This window comes from Squalius cephalus (genome assembly GCF_949319135.1).
Source record: "Squalius cephalus genome assembly, chromosome: 1".
Lineage (NCBI taxonomy): Eukaryota > Metazoa > Chordata > Actinopteri > Cypriniformes > Leuciscidae > Squalius > Squalius cephalus.
Window position 1 is genome coordinate 29,919,714 of NC_137122.1, and position 20,258 is coordinate 29,939,971.

At 38.9% G+C, this 20,258-nt stretch overlaps 1 protein-coding gene across 1 annotated transcript in view; it reads left to right on the plus strand.

Moving 5' to 3' along the window:
* The first annotated feature begins 17,244 nt into the window (after positions 1 to 17,244).
* icam3 (intercellular adhesion molecule 3) overlaps positions 17,245 to 20,258 on the plus strand; it is a 55,429-nt gene continuing 52,415 nt past the window's right edge. The window contains exon 1 of the mRNA XM_079893210.1: positions 17,245 to 17,622. Coding sequence (XP_079749336.1) covers positions 17,529 to 17,622 — 94 coding nt within the window. The 5' untranslated portion in view covers positions 17,245 to 17,528. The remainder of the gene's footprint in view (positions 17,623 to 20,258) is intronic.

Below are 20,258 nucleotides of genomic sequence, written 5' to 3' on the forward strand. Positions count from 1 at the left end.
TAGTCAAAATGCATGGATGTGCTACACTATCTAAAGTGAAATAAATGACCTTTATGCACCAAATCCAGGACTGGGTTAAATGATGATCATTGTTGATGACTCAAAGTTTACAGGGAAAAGAGGCAGAGCACTAATCCCTGTAGACTAATGGGAGTTTCCACATCTGGCAGGTTTAGGAAGGGTGAATTGAAAAACAAGGGGTAACACCTAAATCAGCCCAGTCTTCTCAAGTCTTTTTTGAATTTCAGTCTTGACGTTCTTTGTCTGTTGGCTACATCTCTGTGTTTATGTGTCTGCGTGTGTCTTGTGTTTATGTCATAACACAAGCTTCTTTGTGACCATCTACTGATGAGTTATGCTGAGTAAATTCCAAAGTTTATCTAAAAGTTTGAGTTTGGCATGTTGCAGCTGCTGAGAAGAATGGTTCATAAATTGAGGAACACCATTACTTGATAGCCCCGCAGAAGACTGCTGTTAATCATCTCGCATAGGAATCCTGACAGGGTTGTCTGTGCTGGTGCTAACTGAAAGCAGATTGTTGCAAATGGGCTGAGAGTCCATGTTGAAACAGAGGAACGCCTTAGATTACTGACTGTGGGTGATTAAAAATGGGGGATTGTTATTTTGTTGCGTCATGCATTGGCGTGGATGCTGACAATAATATTTTCTTCTTCTTTTGCCTGATAAACTCAAAGGACGGAGCATAACACAAAGCAGTTGTCCGTACTGTCTTAACATTACAAAAAAGTACCATGGTGGTTCTTTGATGGTATTACCCCATGATACCATGTTCAAAAACTAATAGGACTATCCAGGTGTACTATTTTGTAAGTGTAGCATCACTATCACACAACTGCAAAGTGATCCCAAAAACAAGTATCTTTGTCCTTCAAAAACATCCGACTCATCCTGCTTTTCTGTCTCAAGGGTGGCTGACTCCTTATGTTCTTAAAACCAATGACTCCAACTCAGGAGAATATAATGGTCACTCTTTAAACAAGCAAACCTTTCACCGCAAAGACCTTTACCTCGCCCTTTCTGCCTTTCTGCACTACTATGGGTCACTGCCTTAGGCATGTCAGAGTTTACACTTAGGATATCCGATCTCAAATAACAATCCCTTTGACTCTTCTAGGCTTAACTCGGTGAGGAAAATGGATCCATCAGGAAACAGTGGGTATGTAACTGAAAACAGTGGGCAGGAGGCTGTTGTGCAGTCAGTAGGCCTCAATAAACTCACACATCTGGGAATCAATTGATTTAACGGCCACAAAGAAATATGGCCTCCCTCTTCCTCCAGTGTGTGCTCACACTCTTGAGCGTCCCCACGCGCCTCCAAAAAGACTCCAGATTCCAGGAAAAGTTGAAGTGGAGCTCTCGACTCTATAAATCAGCCTCCCCCTGTGACAGAGGAACTGGGGGTGAGGCCGAGAGCCCTCCACCCCTCTTCTGAGAGGGGAACTGGACGCCTTTACACGCAATGAAATTGCCCCCTCAAACTCTAGTGTGTCTAGTATCTTCAGTGTTACGGTCTGTAAAGCTTTTTATAGCCCTGGCCATATTGCCACAGAGGTGTCAATGTCAAACCCCTTCAAAAACAGACCATATTCTTTTAGTCATTAGTGTCGGTCCATGGCCATGGTGCCGTGTCCACTTAACTGCCTGTAATCAGCAGAGCTCCTGCTCCCCTTTACCAGCTCTGGTATGCCTCACTGATGGGACAAAAAAAGGTGATGACAGCAGCTCCAGACACAAAGGATGAAAGAGGGATAGATGACTAGATGCGTCTGGACGTCCAGGAAGGCTGAGGTTGAATTTAATTGAAGGTGTTTGCGTGATTCGGATTTAGGCCTACGTAAGGTGTATGTGTTTCCACAGGGATAATAGAAGAACCTTCAACTGACGCATTGTAGAAGCCAAGCCCTTGTGAACCATAACTTGTCCTCACATGCAGATTAAACTTCGAGAAGGCGATTAGTAATGGGCAAGATTCAACAGTGAATGACACATCACTCAAAACATGTGCGCTCAATAACACATGGCTGAATTTACACAAATAACCAAAAACAGTGAACACCCGTAAACAGTTCTGAGGGGATTTTGAAGTTCTTTTCTTACCAGGACAGGGGAAAGGGTGGATAGCTTGTGGACCAGAAAGACTTATATTGCAGCTGATATTCTCTGTTACGTAGCCCAGTGTTGTGGAGCCGCTGTGGCCTGCCCCCTCTCTCCTGTGGGACATTCTGCCTGTGCAAACAAACCGACCCCCGGGCCTCTGGTCTAATGGGAACCAGACTTACCCCAGCACCAAGGCCCAGCAAACTCCCCTCTTTTTGCACACACAGTCATCACGGGTTCCAGCTGAGGGATGCAGTCCAATTATCCCTAACAGACCTGAAACTATTCCCTCTCTCGTTTCCCACATAGCAGAGCACCATGATGTTCCACCTTTTAAAGCCACTCAGCCTTGTGACCCCTCAAAAACAAAATGCATGTACAGTGTGTACAAAGGCATCATGGCCATTCAGGGGGCATATGCACCCTCAGATCCGAGCCAAGTCTGTTTGCACAACTTGGTACATTGATAATTGTAAGTTGTGCAAGTATTGCATAAAGATTTTTAGTCTGCATTTGGTTAGTCCAGACAAGTTGTAGCTTCCACAATCCATTTGCATTAAAGGGTTAGTTTACTCAATACAACAACAAAAAAAAAAAAAAAAAAAAAAAAAAAAAAAGTGCAAGGTGCATGGTTCCCCAAACTTATAAATGTAGTGTTATTTATAAATACAGATATCTATCTATCTATCTATCTATCTATCTATCTATCTATCTATCTATCTATCTATCTATCTATCTATCTATCTATCTATCTATCTATCTGTCTGTCTGTCTGTATTTTATCTATCTATCTATCTATCTATCTATCTATCTATCTATCTATCTGTCTGTCTATCTGTCTGTATTTTATCTATCTATCTATCTATCTATCTATCTATCTATCTATCTATCTATCTATCTATCTGTCTGTCTATCTGTCTCTGTCTGTCTGTCTGTCTGTATTTTATCTATCTATCTGTCTATCTATCTGTCTATCTGTCTGTATTTTATCTATCTATCTATCTATCTATCTATCTATCTATCTATCTATCTATATTTTATAAATACAAATATCTATCTGTCTGTCTATCTGTCTGTCTATCTATCTATCTATCTATCTATCTATCTGTCTGTCTATCTGTCTCTGTCTGTCTGTCTGTCTGTATTTTATCTATCTATCTGTCTATCTATCTGTCTATCTGTCTGTATTTTATCTATCTATCTATCTATCTATCTATCTATCTATCTATCTATCTATCTATCTATATTTTATAAATACAAATATCTATCTGTCTGTCTGTCTGTCTATCTGTCTGTCTATCTATCTATCTATCTATCTATCTATCTATCTATCTATCTATCTATCTATCTATCTATCTATCTATCTATCTGTCTATCTATCTATATGTCTATAAAATTATAATTTATATTATTTTACAAATATTTTAAATTCAATTGATCATGTTTGTTGTATTACCTACATGTAGTACTACAAATGTTTTAGCATAAGCAATTGCATGTTTTTTCTTTGATCTTATCTTATCAACATATGGCAACACACGAGTCAAGCCACCTGAATAAAACAAAGGTGCATGATGTCCCTGCACAGAGCCGTCAATCTCTTTCAGTCAGTCAGTCGTCCTAAACTTGTCTTAATGAAATGATTAAAATAATTAAATTATCATGTCCAGTCATTCAAGCACAATGTTCTTTCCTCCATCTCTCCTTTCTTCTCTAATGATTCATCTCTCCAGTTCCAGTTTTCTTACTTTCTCCTTCTTATTCAGCCGTCTCTTTTTCCATCTCACTTTCTTTCTTTTCCACCCCCCACATCTTTCTCGTCTCCTTCATCTCCCTCTCCCCTTTTTTTCCATTCCCGCCCCCATGTTACAAAAAATCAGTTTCAGTTTTTATCACTCTTCCACAATGTGCACTATTGTGTTTGTCCTTGGCCTTAGTGCTGCTGTTACTTTCCTAGTAAGATCATGGGTTTGTGGAGGAGGCCTTGTGATAGTGACTTTCTTTGGCAGCTGCAGAGTAATGAGTTGAGCAGCAATCTAATGTGTAATACAATTCACTAATTTCCTGCTCCAGACGCCCAGGGCACAAGGCAGCCCAGTCCATCATGATTCTAGATTGTTCACTGTTGGATGATACGAGCTGAATGATCTCATTGTGGAGTTTATGGGTTATCTCAGAATGTTCAGCCAGTTTTTGCACTGCTTTTTATTTGAATGGCCCATTTCGCAACAGACTGAATCACAGGACAAAAGAAACTAATATGGAAAGTCCTCCAAAATGCAATAAGCCCCCACATAAGATGTGCCGCTATGCAGACAGAGGGTTTTTCCCTATGTCTTAAAAACAGAAAGTCTTTTATGCAATTTTTTTCACCTAAAAAAAAATCTTTCAGTCGATCAAGCATGCCACTCAATCTGAATGCTTTCACAGATTTTTGGTCAACAGCCCACTCTCTTTCGGTATCTTTTTTTTTTTTTTTTTACACTCATACTGAGTGTGAGTTGTGGTGTGGTATGTCATGTATGTGTGCTCAGTTCAAACAGTGTGTAAGCAGTGGATCTAAAACATATTGAGGTTTTGAGGTATAAAGTAAAATTTTAATGTCAACAAAACTGGGAGATTATGTGTTTTCATTGTTTCCTCTGTATCTGAGCACAGACTAGTCCTGACAGGCTCAGATTGGTGTGTTTTCAGGCAGGGTTTTTTTGTTGTTGTTGTTTTGTTTTAAGCATGGTAGGAGTGGCCTACATCAGACTTTCCCTTCTGGGGAAGTCTGAATGTGCATATCTGCGTCTATGGTTTCTGCAGCATCAGCAGAAAGGCTGATAGAAACTTGCCTGCATGTAATCGCTACAACGCGGCTGTGGTGCATTATCGAATAAAGGGCAGGTGTCTGTGAAAAGACTGATGTGCGTTCATCTGAGCTGCTTCTTTAAGAATGTGAGGTGTAACCCGAGGCTTTGGATACTAGTTGCCTTATTGATTTGTCTCGAAAGTATTATAATAATCTCCTTAAAGCGTCTGGAAACTCATTTCAGATCAATAAATTATGTTTTATTAACAATGTTCGGGAGGAACACGTTCATCAATGATCTATCCAATCAGCACGTCATTCCAATCATCACGTCACATGGGTTCGGGCCAAATCCCGAGCTCGGAGGCCTGTCCTCGGACAGCACGCCAAATACGCATTCTACTTTACTCTGATCTGATTATTTGTGTGAACAAACATGTGTGAACTTGTGAAACTCCTTTGTCTCTTTCCTGTTTGCATTGTCTGTTTGCCTTTATGCAGCATTTTCACGTCACTCTTTTTTTTTACAAACTGTTTTCTTGGATTTTGAACAGCCTTTAATCACTATAATGTAATCTTCAATATAAAGATTTTACCTAAAAATGCGGATGCTTAAAAGTGAAATTCGGGACTGTTCAATGAAAGTTTAAGTTGGGGGTGCTTTCAATCTTTTCCAAATTGAGTTCCAACGAATCTGCCAAGAAAAGGATTCATGCAAGCATTGCATATAAATGTGTTTTGGTAAATAGTTTGCATGTGTGTTTTTCTCTTTATCCATTATTTTCTTTCTGCATTTGCAGCTTTATGAGATTCTATACGGCATACAAAAATGAACGACATGTCTCACACCCATTAGACTTTGGTGCATTTTAGCTTAAACTGATGCCGCTAGGTCCATTTTGAATGAGTGCAATGCTCCCCCAATGACATTTTTGAGTCATGGATCCCTGGCAGAAACAAACGCAACACAAACAAACAGTCTTGATCACCATCAGCAATTGGGAATGAAGCTCTAGACGTTCTGTTTCTCTCATCAGGGTATTATTAGACCAGACGTGCTCCATCAGTGCAGCGTGAATACACAGTATGATTTGTTCAGATTCGCTTCCGTAGAGAATACAACTTCATTACACCATGTCTTCTGGCCTTCCTTTGTCATTCTTCTCTTTTACAGGCCTCTCTAACTCTCACCACATCTGCTGCCACGTTTCCATATGCTACGGGCCCAGTGTTGAAATCATTTTCTTTATGAGGTGAAGAAAAAAGGAATTAGCATCCAACACTGACGATGTGGCAAAAGTGAGAAATAACAGAGTTGGGGCTTTCTAACACCCCCAAATCCATCTCCCAGTGCTCTACTCCCTCCCACCACCACCACCAGCTGAAATATTCAGGGAAGTGTGGGATTACTTTCACAAGGAGAACTTGAACCCCTTGACTTCCTGCCCGCTGATGAGGTCACTAGTCTCTGAGGGAGTGTCTGTGAAATGCCTCCCGCTCAATAATAGCCCAGCCAAGGCCAGAGAAGAGCGGGGGCTGGTGCAGTCAGAGAAGCTTTGGAAGCAGATGAACGAGGGAGGGGGGGGGGGGGGAGGGGGGGAGGGGGGGAGGGTGGAGGAGTGACGGAACTGGGCACGGCAGGGGGGTCTGGAGGTGATGATGAGGAGGACTGTATCGTCCAGGGTCTGGGAACTCAGCCCAAACACAGTGTGATTTCAGATTATGGCACGTTTATGGGGGTGCCACATGGGAGAATTCTTGAGTAACAGTGAGTGTTAGATCAAGTTGTGAGCGTCCGCTATCGCAGATGGGTCCTTGAGTGATGCTTTACTGGAGGGAGAATCCATATTTCTGATAGATGTGCTGAAATAACGTTGTTTTGCTGTCTACCCTTAGGCTCTGGGCTTTTGTTGCAGATGGTGCTGAACGCTTGGAGGGAAAAAAAATGAGAGAATAAGCCTTTTGACAAATCCAAACCAGATAAAGGCCAAAACCCCTCGTATGAATGTACTGTCTGTGCAATGTTCAATGAAATAAGCCCAGTTACAGACTTTGTATGGGGCGTCCCGTCGCAGCTGGCCTGATGTCGCAGAGGATGAAGGCCGAACACCTGGTACGCCACACCAGAGGCCGGCTCATTTTAGGTGGGGGCGAGTCGCACTCACAAAGCCATCTTGTTCGAGCTTGTGGTCCAGATGGAACAGCTCTTTTGCCAAGGATGCCGCTTTCCACTTCCTGTACCGAAATGAAAAGGCCAGTCCTTTGAACAAAGAGTCATACACAGACGCTTTCATATCTCTTCATCTGTTTCGTACACTAGCTGCCTCTCATGCATGCATGTTTAACCTCACACTATTTCACTGCAGTGGAATAATGACGGGAGAGAGTCACACTCTCCCCATGAGATAGGCTTTTCTCTCAGCCCTGCATGGGCAATAATAGACTAATGCTTTCCAGATGCGGTCTGCAATGGCCGTACCCAACAGTAGAAGTGCCCCTCTCGCGGGAGTCCTAACGACGCCTTGGGGGCCTTTGAGAGGGAAAGGTTTGAGTCTGTAGTCCCCCCACCCAAAGCCTTTCCCGTTTTACATACTCGTCTCCCACCGCAATCACAAGCTGCTGATCCCTGATTCTTTTTTCAATCTAGTTCAATTTGTATTCCGATTCCCATGCCATTTACACCACAAAGTGAACTAAAAGTGGTGTAGATGTGATTTTTAAAAGGATGGGACTCCTTATTAATTGCTTAGCTTTTCAACAGGCCAGATCTCTAATCGCCAGATAAACTCATGGGAATGTGACCTGACCACGTGACCTGTTTGTTTTATTAAGGCAGCGGGGAGGGCGATGAGAGGCTGGGAGGCAAGGCACGGGTATCTGAGCTGTGCAAAGCATCCTCTCATGTTTCAGGACTCAAATGGTGTCCATTTGCCTCAAATTCCTCCAATTCCAAAGTCGAGTACTTTATGCAAGCTCTTGTAGCAGGGCCCCAAGTTGATATTTTGGTGATGCTGCTCTGGCTTTTCTCCTGGGCCCGTTTCCATGGTCTTTCTGAATCTGAGGGCTGTATCACCAGAAACAAGTACCGCATGTTCCCCAAGGGAGAATCCACAGCAGCTCTCAAGTGCAGGTTCGCTTGACCTAACTTTCTCCCTTGGAGAGAGCGCGAGATCTGTCTGAGACAGACTGTTCTCACAGGAAGAAGAGAGGGTGGGATTTAGTCTGAGAAAAACAAGCCCGATGGCTTTAATCTCTGCCTCAGCGCAGGGCTGGAAGGGCCACTGGGGAACAACCAGAGACGCAAAACCTTTAGTCTGTTGGCCTACCATGTTAGTCCTTCTGATAAAACCAGCACTTTTCATTACCGAGTCTTTATATTTAACTTTGAATTGGTTGTAGGGAGGCATATCAATGAGCATTTGTCTTAAAATCGAATTGAGGTGGGCCTTCTCAAATTAAGATTAAACAAAACAGGGTATACAAAGACCATACAGAATAGCAACTCTGAGTAAAACTCAGGCTCTGTTCAGGAACAGGATGGAGCAACTCCGTGAGAGTATGTCCATCTGCAACACATACACTGTGGAGACCACCCAAAACAAACAAACAAATGTTAAAGACACTCTCTTTCTCTCTGAGTTTAAAGTTTTAAGAAAAAAAAAAACAGTTCACCATGTTTATCATCCTGTGACAAAGTCCTCCTCAATAATAAGGCATCTAATTGCTGTTTTGGATAAAAAACCTTGTACCTGGATTCTACCTTTGTAACTGGATACAGCTAAAACCTCAGAACTTAATTTCAGTATACTAGCATATAAAGCATTTACATGTAAAACCTGAAAACATTTGTTGATGAATCACTAAAGATGACAGGCTTTTGAATAGTGTCTCTCTGGTAACTCATCGTTGAGGTAGACCAAAAAAAGATTAAAGACACGAACAACTCACAGTAAAGAACCGGACAAGTCTGTTTGACATACTTAATCATGTCCTCATGAGCCTAACCACACTTTCACAACCAGTATGGTTGTCTGAGGTTCTTGTGGTTGCCATTGCTGATGTTTCCTAAATCCTGGAGAAACATGAAACTGTTGGACGTTTGGATCACTTTAGTATTGGGCAAGCTGCCTGTTAGCAACCACCAATGTACCAAATCACAGAAAGTACTTTTATTTGTTTACATTTTTTTTGCTGTGGACTGAACGTTTTGGGTGTTAGCTTTATGCTGGCGCCATCTTGTGTTGTGAAAATTGTATAGCAACAACCTCAGCTTTCATTTTTATAAAGGCTTGCTAAATTGCAAACAAAAAGTTGGCGTTTGTTGTCATTATTCGAGTTTACAACCTGCTGAATGTAACGATATGGATTAGCTTTAAGTAAAATGGGGCAAAATATACATTTTTAAAAACTATAATGTTTCTAGTTACTATTTTGTTAGGCCGCCTACCACATCCAAAGCAAAATAACTTATTTTTGGTTTAACTTACACATAACCTAATACACACACTTAGCCTAAATAATATTTCCCCATTTTTACATCTATAGGGTTAATTCTGAAAAACTACAGCTTGAGAAGAACAGTAACTTGTGTTAAACTGGTAGTCCTTGTAAGACAGTAGCCGCGTTTCCATTACCCTTCAAATTGCGCAAATTGAAATTGCGAATTAAAAATACGCTCAATGGAAACACGTCAATTTCGCAAAAACTCCCGTTTATCGCAAAAAAGTTTTAAGTTATCGCAAAAAAGGAATATTTCGCAAAACTGCAATGGAAACAGTTTTTGCGCATTTACAGTCACCTGACTTAGAAGACGCGGTGTGTTTGAGGTCCATGTATAGCTACGCAAATAGGCCTAATAATTATTTTATATTATTTTATTTTAACATTTAATAGGCTATATTTAGAAGACGCTTTTATGCAAAAAAAGAACAAAGCGTGAGGAGCGCGCACTGCATGGCACAGAGGCGCGGGCGTGAACACTTGCATTTTCCTATCAACAGTGGAAACAACTTAAAAATACTCTATCATTTCTGGCCATACAGAAAATAATAATACATTATTCTCAACTACTTTTATTTGTGTAAACTCACAATAACAAAATAAAACGTTGTGCTTTTGTAAAGTAAAAGAAAACAATCAGACGCACTTTCATGATCTCCGTAAACTGGAGCGCGAGAACTGAAACAAAATATAGGCTAAAGCTTGAAATGTCCACTTTAAAACGAACAAATTCGAATCGAAAGCTAATACCTTCTGATTTTGTAATTCGTATGAAAGGTGCATTTCTCTCTAAAACATTTCTCTGCTTAACAGCGGAGATGGAGATGTGATTTTAGCCAAAACAATAGTTTATTAATAATATTAATGGCTCTTCTCATTCAGCACTGCGGGAAAACATCAATTCCAGGTTCTAATTTGGCCTTAGAAAACCAGTAAAATCGAGATGTTTTCCATATTAATTTGTGACTATTTTAAATGTTTAATAAAGGGGCAAAAAGTCATAAACAAAAATCTGAAAATTCTTCGATATTTACTTTTTTTTGCGCAGCAGTTGGTGTAGCCAGTTCAAATTAAAATTTTGGTGTTCAACTTTGCGTTTTAAAAAGACAACAACCGTTCATTTTTCGTTTTTCAACTACGGGTTAAAAAAGGAAAAACGAATGGACACAAAATAGCCTACATGGATCGTTTGGACAGATTACGAGACAGAGTTCTTTATTAAATTCATTAAAAAAAAAATAATAATTAGACTATAGGAATACTGGATTCTAAATCTCAAAGAAATGCCACAATCAAAACCTCGGAGCAGAAATGAGGGCGAAACACCCAGAAACTCCATGTGTCGTTCGCATTATAAGGGTCTTTCCCTGATGCTTGGATAACACGCCACGTACTCCTTCCATTAATAATAATAATGTCTAATGCGTTGGCTGTGATATTTTATAAACCAACGTCAGTTGCCGTGATTTTTGGAATGACTTATCGCGATAGAAAAAAGGACGTTTTAGTCGCATAACATCGGTTAATGGAAACGCCGTCATTTCGCAATAGTTTTTTATCGATATTTAGATAATAGCGCAAAACATTTGCGCAAATCTGTAATGGAAACGCGGCTAGTAAGTCTTTGTAAGACAATAACATCTAAACTAGCCTACAAAGGCATTAAAATAGCTTAAATGATGATGGTAGCCTACATGGCAAAAAAGTTTAGTTTCACATACAAAGATTATTTTAGCACTCACTTTGAGTAGAAATTCCCCGTCAGATGTAAGAAAGAAAAACTAGAGAAAAAGAACTTTGTCGGGGATAAGTGTAAACGTTCATGATTTAGGCATTGCTTGCCTAGTCTATAAAGCTTGTAAATATAAATGTTTAACTGTAACCACTAGATGGCACCCTTTTTCTGAATATGCTTACAGTACAAGGTTTTTTCATGAACAATTCTTGTATTCTTGTGCCTTATGGGAAATGCTCTGAAGCCGAGCTGTTTTGTGAAACTGAAACATCTTAAGTTTTGCTCCAGCTGTTGGGTTGCAACCTAACACAATAAAACCCCTTTTAGACATAGTCAACTAGCCGCTATATAGCCTAATAATGAAAGTATAACTATGAACGGTGAACTTTTTAGATCAGTCACTCTTAGAAGAAAATGTTCTAGACCTATATTGAACCTTAAAGGTTTCTGCCAGGCACTTCAAATATAGAACCTTTTATGGGATACCCTCATGTGATCATTTTATGGGTTTAGTTTAAGTTAATTAGTTTTGCTTTAATTAATTTTTAATTTTAATTAAATTGTATGAATTAAACTGCTTGTAAACATACTTTTATCACTAGAATATTGTGCAATTGTTTAAGACATAGCCTATGCCCTTATATATAACTTTTTTGGGTTCTTTAAAATAGAGTTCTTTAAAATAAAGCCTGGGGTTCTATACAGAACCTTGCTTTAGATTTAAATAATTCAAAGACTTCAAAGACAAAATAACTTTTGTTTTAATCTGTATTAAAGTTCTTGAATATACACTGAGAAAAAAGTAAATGGTGCAATGCAATTTAACTTTTACAATTACAAAGAAACAGTAACACATTGAATTAAATGTGAAATTTCAAAGTAGAAAAACTGCCATTCCACCGAATGGGAGACATTTGCTTGTTGTTGTTGTTGTTGTTGTTGTATAATGTCCTGGGGACAGCAATGTCACCCATACGGTGGAATGGCTCTAAAATGTACCACAATAATCTTTGTTTTATTTACTACTTTGGGGATTAATTAATTTTTTTTTTTTTTTTTTTTTTTACAGTGAATGTAAAAGTGTTTTTAACCTGAAACTTTTTTTTAATAAAAACGTTCCCTTACAAAAAATGGTATTTATTAACCACAGTTTCCTCTAAATATCATAGAACAAATAAAGAACTGCAGTACTGTACTGTAAAACTATAATAAATGAACATGAGATCCTCTCCAAACAATCTCATTCCAGCACGGCGGTAAATCATTACATTGTTTGTGTTGGATGGCTGACAATCTTTTCCTTTCTTTGGGGGAAGTAAAACATGTTTGGGCTTATAGAGTGAAATGGAAAAAATGAAACGTCATGACAATTATTTGAGTCCTCATTAAGGAGAAGTCTAAACGAAAGGGGTTTTTTGGTAGGATGCGGGGAAGGGGTTGAGTATTGCTTCAGAGCTTGAGCTCATACCAGAAGTCATGTGATCTCTCAGCAAACCCCTTCTTGGCTCGGCCAAGCTTCTCTTCAACGCTTCCAAGAAAAAGAAAAAAAACGGGAAAAGCGTGTCCAAAAGCCCGTAAATCAAAGGCATGCCCTAAAAATATAAAGGAAATGCAACATGGGTTTAAAAAGCTGATGACATTGTTTCTATTACTTTTCAAATTCAAGGACTTTTTAACATTCATCATGGGGAAACATTGAAACTTCCTATCACCTCAGACCTTTTGTTAAATATGTGTCCGGTCCGTCTTATCCAGCCATTCTGATTACTTTGTTTCCTCAATACATTTCATTAATGTAGTATGGGAAACGTTTGTTATCTTAAAATAAATATATATATTATACTGCACAAAGTCTAGTGCAGCACATCTATACCTCTAAGTGCTGGTCTTTTCATAGCATATTGTAAACATGACATTCCTGTTTGCATCCTATCCTACAGAAACTATGTGTGGAGGCAGGAATAGCAAGCTGGGATACTCACAGGACATGTATGCTGGAGTGTGTTTGTGGAAATAGGGCTTTTCCTGGAAGAGATATATTGCACTGGCTTAATGATGTAAGTCTCTGAGGGATCCCCCCACCCACACCCACACCCACACCTTTTATCATTTACCATGTAAAAATTGTCAGAGTTTGATTGCTTAGAAAAGTAATATATTTTTTTCATTAAAGGGGGGGTGAAATGCTATTTCATGCATACTGAGTTTTTTACACTGGTAAAGAGTTGGATTCCCATGCTAAACATGGACAAAGTTTCAAAAACTAAGTTGTACGTTTGAAGGAGTATTTTTGTTCCAAAAATACTCCTTCCGGTTTGTCACAAGTTTCGGAAAGTTTTTTTCGAGTATGGCTCTGTCTTACGTAAGATAGGGCGGAATTTCCTTATACGGGTCCTAAGGGCACTTCTCCGGTAAGCTCGCGGCCGCGCGCGCACTCGTAGACCAGAGCAAGAGAGTGAAAGCAGTTCGCCATCAAAGCGCCCTGCCCGGCTTTTGGGAAGTCAATGTCACCAAAGAAGTGTGTTTTTGGTTGCCAGGGCAAGACAACCCTGCACAGATTCCCAAAGAACCCAGCGTTAAGGAACCCGTGGATGGAGTTTGTTTTCCAGAGCATAAACGGAGTTGTGTAAAGACTGTTGTTCCCTGCATTTCGACGATGATTGTTTTATAAACAAAGCCCAGATCTACGGATTTGCAGATCGTCTAATGCTTAAGGATCGAGCAGTCACAATGATAAAAATTCGCGGCCGTGCGTTGGAACCGGACGGTGAGTAAAACTGTTTGTTGAACAAATGTCTCTGTGTGTTGTCACTAGCTTGGCGCGTTAGCACAGCTAAGCTTCGCCCACACGGCCCGCCCCCAGCCGCTCGGTTTTTTCCGGAAAGACTCGGTACAGCCTATCTTTATGTTAAAAATTTAATAAAACAAAATACTTTTTGGAGATATGAAGGATGCAATATTACTCTATAGGTACTCAAGATTAACAGGAGATTGAGTGAAAATGAGCATTTCACCCCCCCTTTAAATATAAAGGATCATCAATTTTATTGTTCATTTTTATTATTGTCAAGTTTTGTTACAGTGTATGAATGCAGGTCTTTAAAAATGTTACATAAACTAATTAAAAACAAACAAGAGCAGTAAGCATAGAAAGCTGTGGGAAACAAAATGACTGACACTGATGGTGGCTGTTTGCGCTTATCACTGCTGTGACCTCATCCAGTGGCCTTCAGATGGCTAAAAGGGACATATTTGTCAAGGCTAGAATACACTACATGACTTTTGTTTTGCCTCACTAGTCGATGCTAGGTGATATAAGTCAGAGTCAGTCAGTCTGCAGATTTTGGGCAGTCGAAGTTGACAGATATAACAGAAAATGGGTATATGTTGAGCAGAGTCTCTGATTTTTTACCTTCATTATATGATTCCATGCAGATGCAGGATATAAAACATGTTTGATCATTCACGTGGATTTTAGAACACATGTTGTTTTCATGTTTGTTGTTGCGGTCTTTGTTAGCGCGCCAGAGGCACGGGTTGGAATCAGAGCGGGTCGAGGAGGACCAGTTACATTTAGTGTGTGATGCCAAGTTTTTCTCTGTAACTATTTACAAAGTCAGCAAGCGTGTGATGCATCGTGTTTTAAAACCTGTTCAGATTTTGAAAAGTTGTGTAGTGTAGGCTATATTCAGCCTTATGTCTATATTAGTTATTCCCTACCTCAGTTCAGGCTCGTAGATTAACGATTTATATGATGTTTCATTAACAAAGTTCGGGAGGAGCACGTTTAAATAATCAATCAATCAACTCGTCATCAAACAATTACCATGTCTACCCTATCAGCATGAGAGGAAGCATATATATATTCACTCTGTCAACTCACCTAACATTCCTTTTCAGTTTTCAGCATCCCTCCACCACCCCGACTCCTCACTCTTGGCTTGTTCTTCCACAGAATACGGGGGGAGTACTCTGGGTTCGGGCCAAATACCGAGCCCGGAGCCCTCTCCTCAGACAGCACGCCAAATACACATTTATTCTATCTGACTTATTTGTAAGTGTGAACTCGTGAAACAACAGTTATTTCCAGGCCTCAGATTTGATCCAACAGTGCTGGATTCGCACTGTTTTCACTGCTTGTCTGTGTTTTTGGCGGGGATTTTTCAGTGACTCTCCAAGAGATGACACAGGTGTTCTTTATGAGTAAAGTTTGTTTTTCTTCATCGTTAAACAATGTGTTACACATAAGTGATTCTTGTCACGTTTATTGATTATAATTAAAGTCTTTATGAATAGGCTAAGTCATTGAATCATTCATTCAACCGATTCATTCAAAACGCTGATTCATTAGGGAACTATAACTGTGTCTCAATTCAGAGGCTTCAAATGACACGGTTATATTCCACTGTCTGAAAACAAAGTTGAAACCCGATACTTACATTTAAAAGTGTAATCTGACAATTTCTCTCAAAACAAATCCCTTCATCACCGGTGCAAGGAATCTTGGGATAGGCAAGGCTGCGAAGGATCCTCTCGTTCTATACTTCATTGCTCGAGGAACAAAGGACGCATTTGAAGGAACCTTCGAACTGGGATAGCCTTCATCACACCGATGTGACGCAACCGGCCTTCGAATACAGGCTTTGTAGCGTCTGAATTGGGAAGCAGCTTATGTTTTGTTAGGAGATGAAATGTTTATTCTGTTTTAGAACTATTTACATTGCCAGAGTAGAAATAGAGTAAATAACTGTAATATTGTATCTGAATATAAGTCACACCACTGAATATATAGTTGCCTTTATTCAGAATTTCACCTCTCTCGCTAGTGTGCTTATAAACTGAGAGGAATTCTCTCTTGGTATCTGCCATCTATCCTGCAGTTTGAACACATTCCATTCTCTCCCCCCCCCCACAGACTATAAAGCCCTCCTCTCCCTGACTTTAAAGAAATAAACAATGTCATGCTACAAGTCTCTTCAGAACAGAAGTCTCATTAGTAATGAGGTTTTTTTCACCAACACACTTTAATCTTAAGAAAAATGTCATATTGACATTATTATCATAAACATGTTAATGAAAAAAAAAGATAAAAGATACAGTGCATTTACCTAAATGTGAAGTGCTCCAGTCCACTGAGAAGACAGGGATCTCTGTTCTTCACTGAGAACTCGATACCCCAAGCTCTCGCACAATCTCAGATTCTTTAGTGCTTCCTGACTTCTTATCAGGGTCCCAACAACTTTCTTTCCTTTCCGGATGCTTGTGGGGCACAATTTTACTTTTTATATACCCACTGAAATGAATCACAACTTATGGAAACATGTTTGTTAGTTCTAGTGTGCTTTAATTTGTTAATTTTCTTTTTATTTAGATAAATCAAAACAGGTGGCCAATGGATCAACAAACACTGCAGCAACCGTATGTCTGGCCAACACTGATTTAAAGAACATTGCATGCGCAAACATACTATGTAAATCTCAACATTTATTAACACTTGAACAAGCTCAATATTGTCATTAAATGGATCTCTCTTCGAATTCCTAATAAACAGGGAGACCAAGGGTATAGTTATCATGCTTTTTTACTCCAATAAATATTTTTCTTTCTTTCTTGAAAGTCTTTTTTTTTGTACATGTTAAGGTATTGGTGGTGGGACATGTTGTCACATCATATGAGATAAGATGAATGCATGTCAGTGTGTTTTTGTGTTCACTTGTATACCAGAGAGCTTTTACAAAAATATGATTTGGGAATTTTAATTTGCAGGATAAAATGAACAAATATTATCCTAATTTAATAGAGTTCTGAACTTGTAGGATGCCAACATACTGAAACAAGTAGGCTACTTAAGAGACTACTGGTCAAAAAATAAAGACTGCATGGGAACTCTCGGTAAATTCCATTATGTCACTAAGGGTCATTGTGAATGTGTGTGTGTGTGTGTGTGTGTGTGTGTGTGTGCGTGTGTGTGTGTGTGTGTGTGTGTGTGTGTGTGTGTGTGAACTCTCGGTAAATTCCATTATTATGTCACTAAGGGTCATTGTGAATGTGTGTGTGGGGGGGGGGGGGGGGGATGTGGGGGTGTTTAAACTGCAGTACAAGTGGAAGTGGAAATGAAAGGTTAAGGAAAGATAGATAAGTTAGTTACTTAGCTACGAATTAGTAAGAAGCTATTCCCTTAATAACACGGGGCATTCCCGTAATCTTCCTCAAATCTCTACACAGAGGAAGGGCAGAACTGTTCCGCTGACCTAACACGTGGTCTGGTCAGTCACTCTCATTTTCACTCACCCACTGGGCGAAGAACGCAGATCTAGCCTACCACAGGGGAAGGACATCTCATTTCTAAAGCCCAGGACTAAAGTTTAACATTGTTTTAAAATGAAGAAAGGGGCGTTTTTTCTCACCACATCTTTTCGGATTTTCTATATGCGGCTAATCGGGTGCTGTTTTCTGTACTTCTCACTAGTTGCAGGTAAGTGTAATTGTTTTCGAGAATAAATGTGCCGCTTATTAGTTTGAATGTTTTGTAGTTTATGACACCGGTTCAACCCAAGAAAGTGCTGAAGGCTACTTAATCAGTCAGATGCGTATCGTTAGGGGAAAACCAGAGATTGGTGTTTAGAGATTGTACGTTTTAAGCTTTGAACCTTTAAAGATTTGTAAAATAAAATAAAAAAATCGTATGCATTTAAAAAAACTGACCTACTTTTTACGTCTTTACCCCCCGAGTAGGCTAAAAGTCGTTTGATTATTCTGCGTTTGGCTACGGCTCGTCATCATCTGTACGCCAGATGAGGGCGCAATAACGTTTTTACAAAACGTTTTCTTTAGAGCGCTTTTGTTTTTTGATGTTCCCAGGAATGCAGGCTTTTTTTTTGTCAGTAGACCCAAGCTGCCAACGCTGTGAATGATATTGTAAGAATTATATAACAAGATATTTCACAAAAACCCGTACACCGCATGGACGATAACTAAAGATAACGATAACGATTTAGTTTTAAAAATCGTTCTTAATATTAAAGAATTGCAAAGCACACCACCGATATAATGATAACGGCACAAAGAAATTATATCGTTGGAATTTTGTCCAGCTGATGAACGATATGCTAGCCTATATATCTCACAGCCAATCAGACTCTTACGAAAAAGAAGTATAGGCCTACTTCAGGTTCATTTTATGAAGTAGGCTAGGCTAAGTTACTTAAGTAATGTTCAAGTATATTTTTATGTATATTTTATGGAGTAAGTATACTAATATCAATGTGTAGCCTACTTGTTGTAAACTTAAGTGTACTATTTCAATGCTGTTTGGGACTAAATTGGCCCACTTTTAGTAAATATAAAAGTATACGTTTAAGTGTACTATAAGTGTAAGAGTAGTAAACTAAGTAACGTTACACAACTAACGTTAGGTTTCTCATTTGTAATTCATCTGTACTACAAGTGAATTATAAGTATAGCCGTGTAGAAGTAGTAACAAATACCCTTCTCTAACAAATATCAATGATAATGTTGTGGTCAATAAAAAAAATGCATTTGATTATAATTAACATGACAATGTGTACGAAACTAAAGTAGCCTAAATTCACGTTTATTTTTGCGTTTCTGTCAGTCTGAGGTGTCGTTGCCATAACGCGTTGCTATGGGTTGCGTCACTTGCGTGTGTGACTGTCTTGCTTCGGACTTGACTGAAGAAGTCAGTCTCCGTTTTCGAAGGTCGAAAACTTCGGGAAAAATGTGTGTGGACGGCACGCGCAGGCGCAACCATTAGCGAAGGTTATGCGTTTTAAAATGAAATTGCACTGGTGTAAACGCCTAGGTATTCCAGTCTGCTCAGGAACCGATGCTCTCGAGCCAAATATGGTTATTTCAGTGAATAGGCAGAAACTTCAGCAGCGGGATACACATTATTGATAATCCAAAACTAAATATCCTTTATTTTAGGTAGAATATTGGCCATTTAAGGCAATTACAGATTTTTCTGAAAATAACAACATTTTAATACATTCCCTATTACTTTGTGATAATTATTTTTTTGTCTCCAGTATATAGGCTACTTCTCCAATCTTTAACTCGGGCAGTTTAACAGATACCTTTGAATATGTAAGAGTGTTTTGTATTAGTTGTTTTAAAGCAAGAGGGATGGCTTTGCACAATGTATTACATTCTTTAAAGGAACATTTTATCTCAAATTTCTCCATGAATGCATTATGCTGAATGATTTGACCTGTTTTATCTAAAAGATCAACAACATGTAAAACATTTTTTTCGTACCACTCTTTTTTGAATACTGTCTTTCTGTTTATTGTAATGGTTCTGTTATTCCACAATGTGGAACAATGCGGTGAATCATTTTGGGTGAATATCATTTTCCAGTAGTACAAAATCTGTTTGTGGAATTTTGAAAGCTTAATTGGCAATTTGGAAACCTCAAAATCACATTTCAGCAAAAAATACCTTTTTTATCAGTTGAGGAGAAACATAAAGAGAGTAACATGGGTAAATAAGTTTAGATATGCCTTCTGCTTTGGTCAAGATTATTCTGCCCATAATAGACAGATCTCTCATAAGCCAATGATTAAGAGATTTTTTCATATCAATTCTCTCTTCTATATTTACTAATTCTCTCATATGAATTTCTTTAAACATTTTTAAACCTAAGTATTTCACTTCAGATTGAACAGGAATGGATTCTATATTTTCTTCATTACATGAAAACAGAGGAAAAAGTTCACATTTTTTAAAATTTAGGCATAAGCCTGATGCTCCAGAAAAAACTGAAATAATATTCAATTCAATATTCAAAAATATTACCGATATTCATAATCAGAAATGGTTATTCCTTTTAATTGAGGATGGTTGACAACTAAATAAGCTAACATTTGAGTGCATAGTATAAACAGTAACGCAAAATGTCAATTCTAGGAGTCATGCCTGGATTAAGGGATATATAACTATAAATTTTAATAACCTTGCAAAACCCTTCCCCAAAACCAAACATTCTAAGCGTCATAAATATAAATTCATGCTCCACAGTGTCAAATGCTTTAAAACAATCTAAAAACAAAATGAGGCTTTCTGATTGTATCAGTGATTGATAGTTGATCA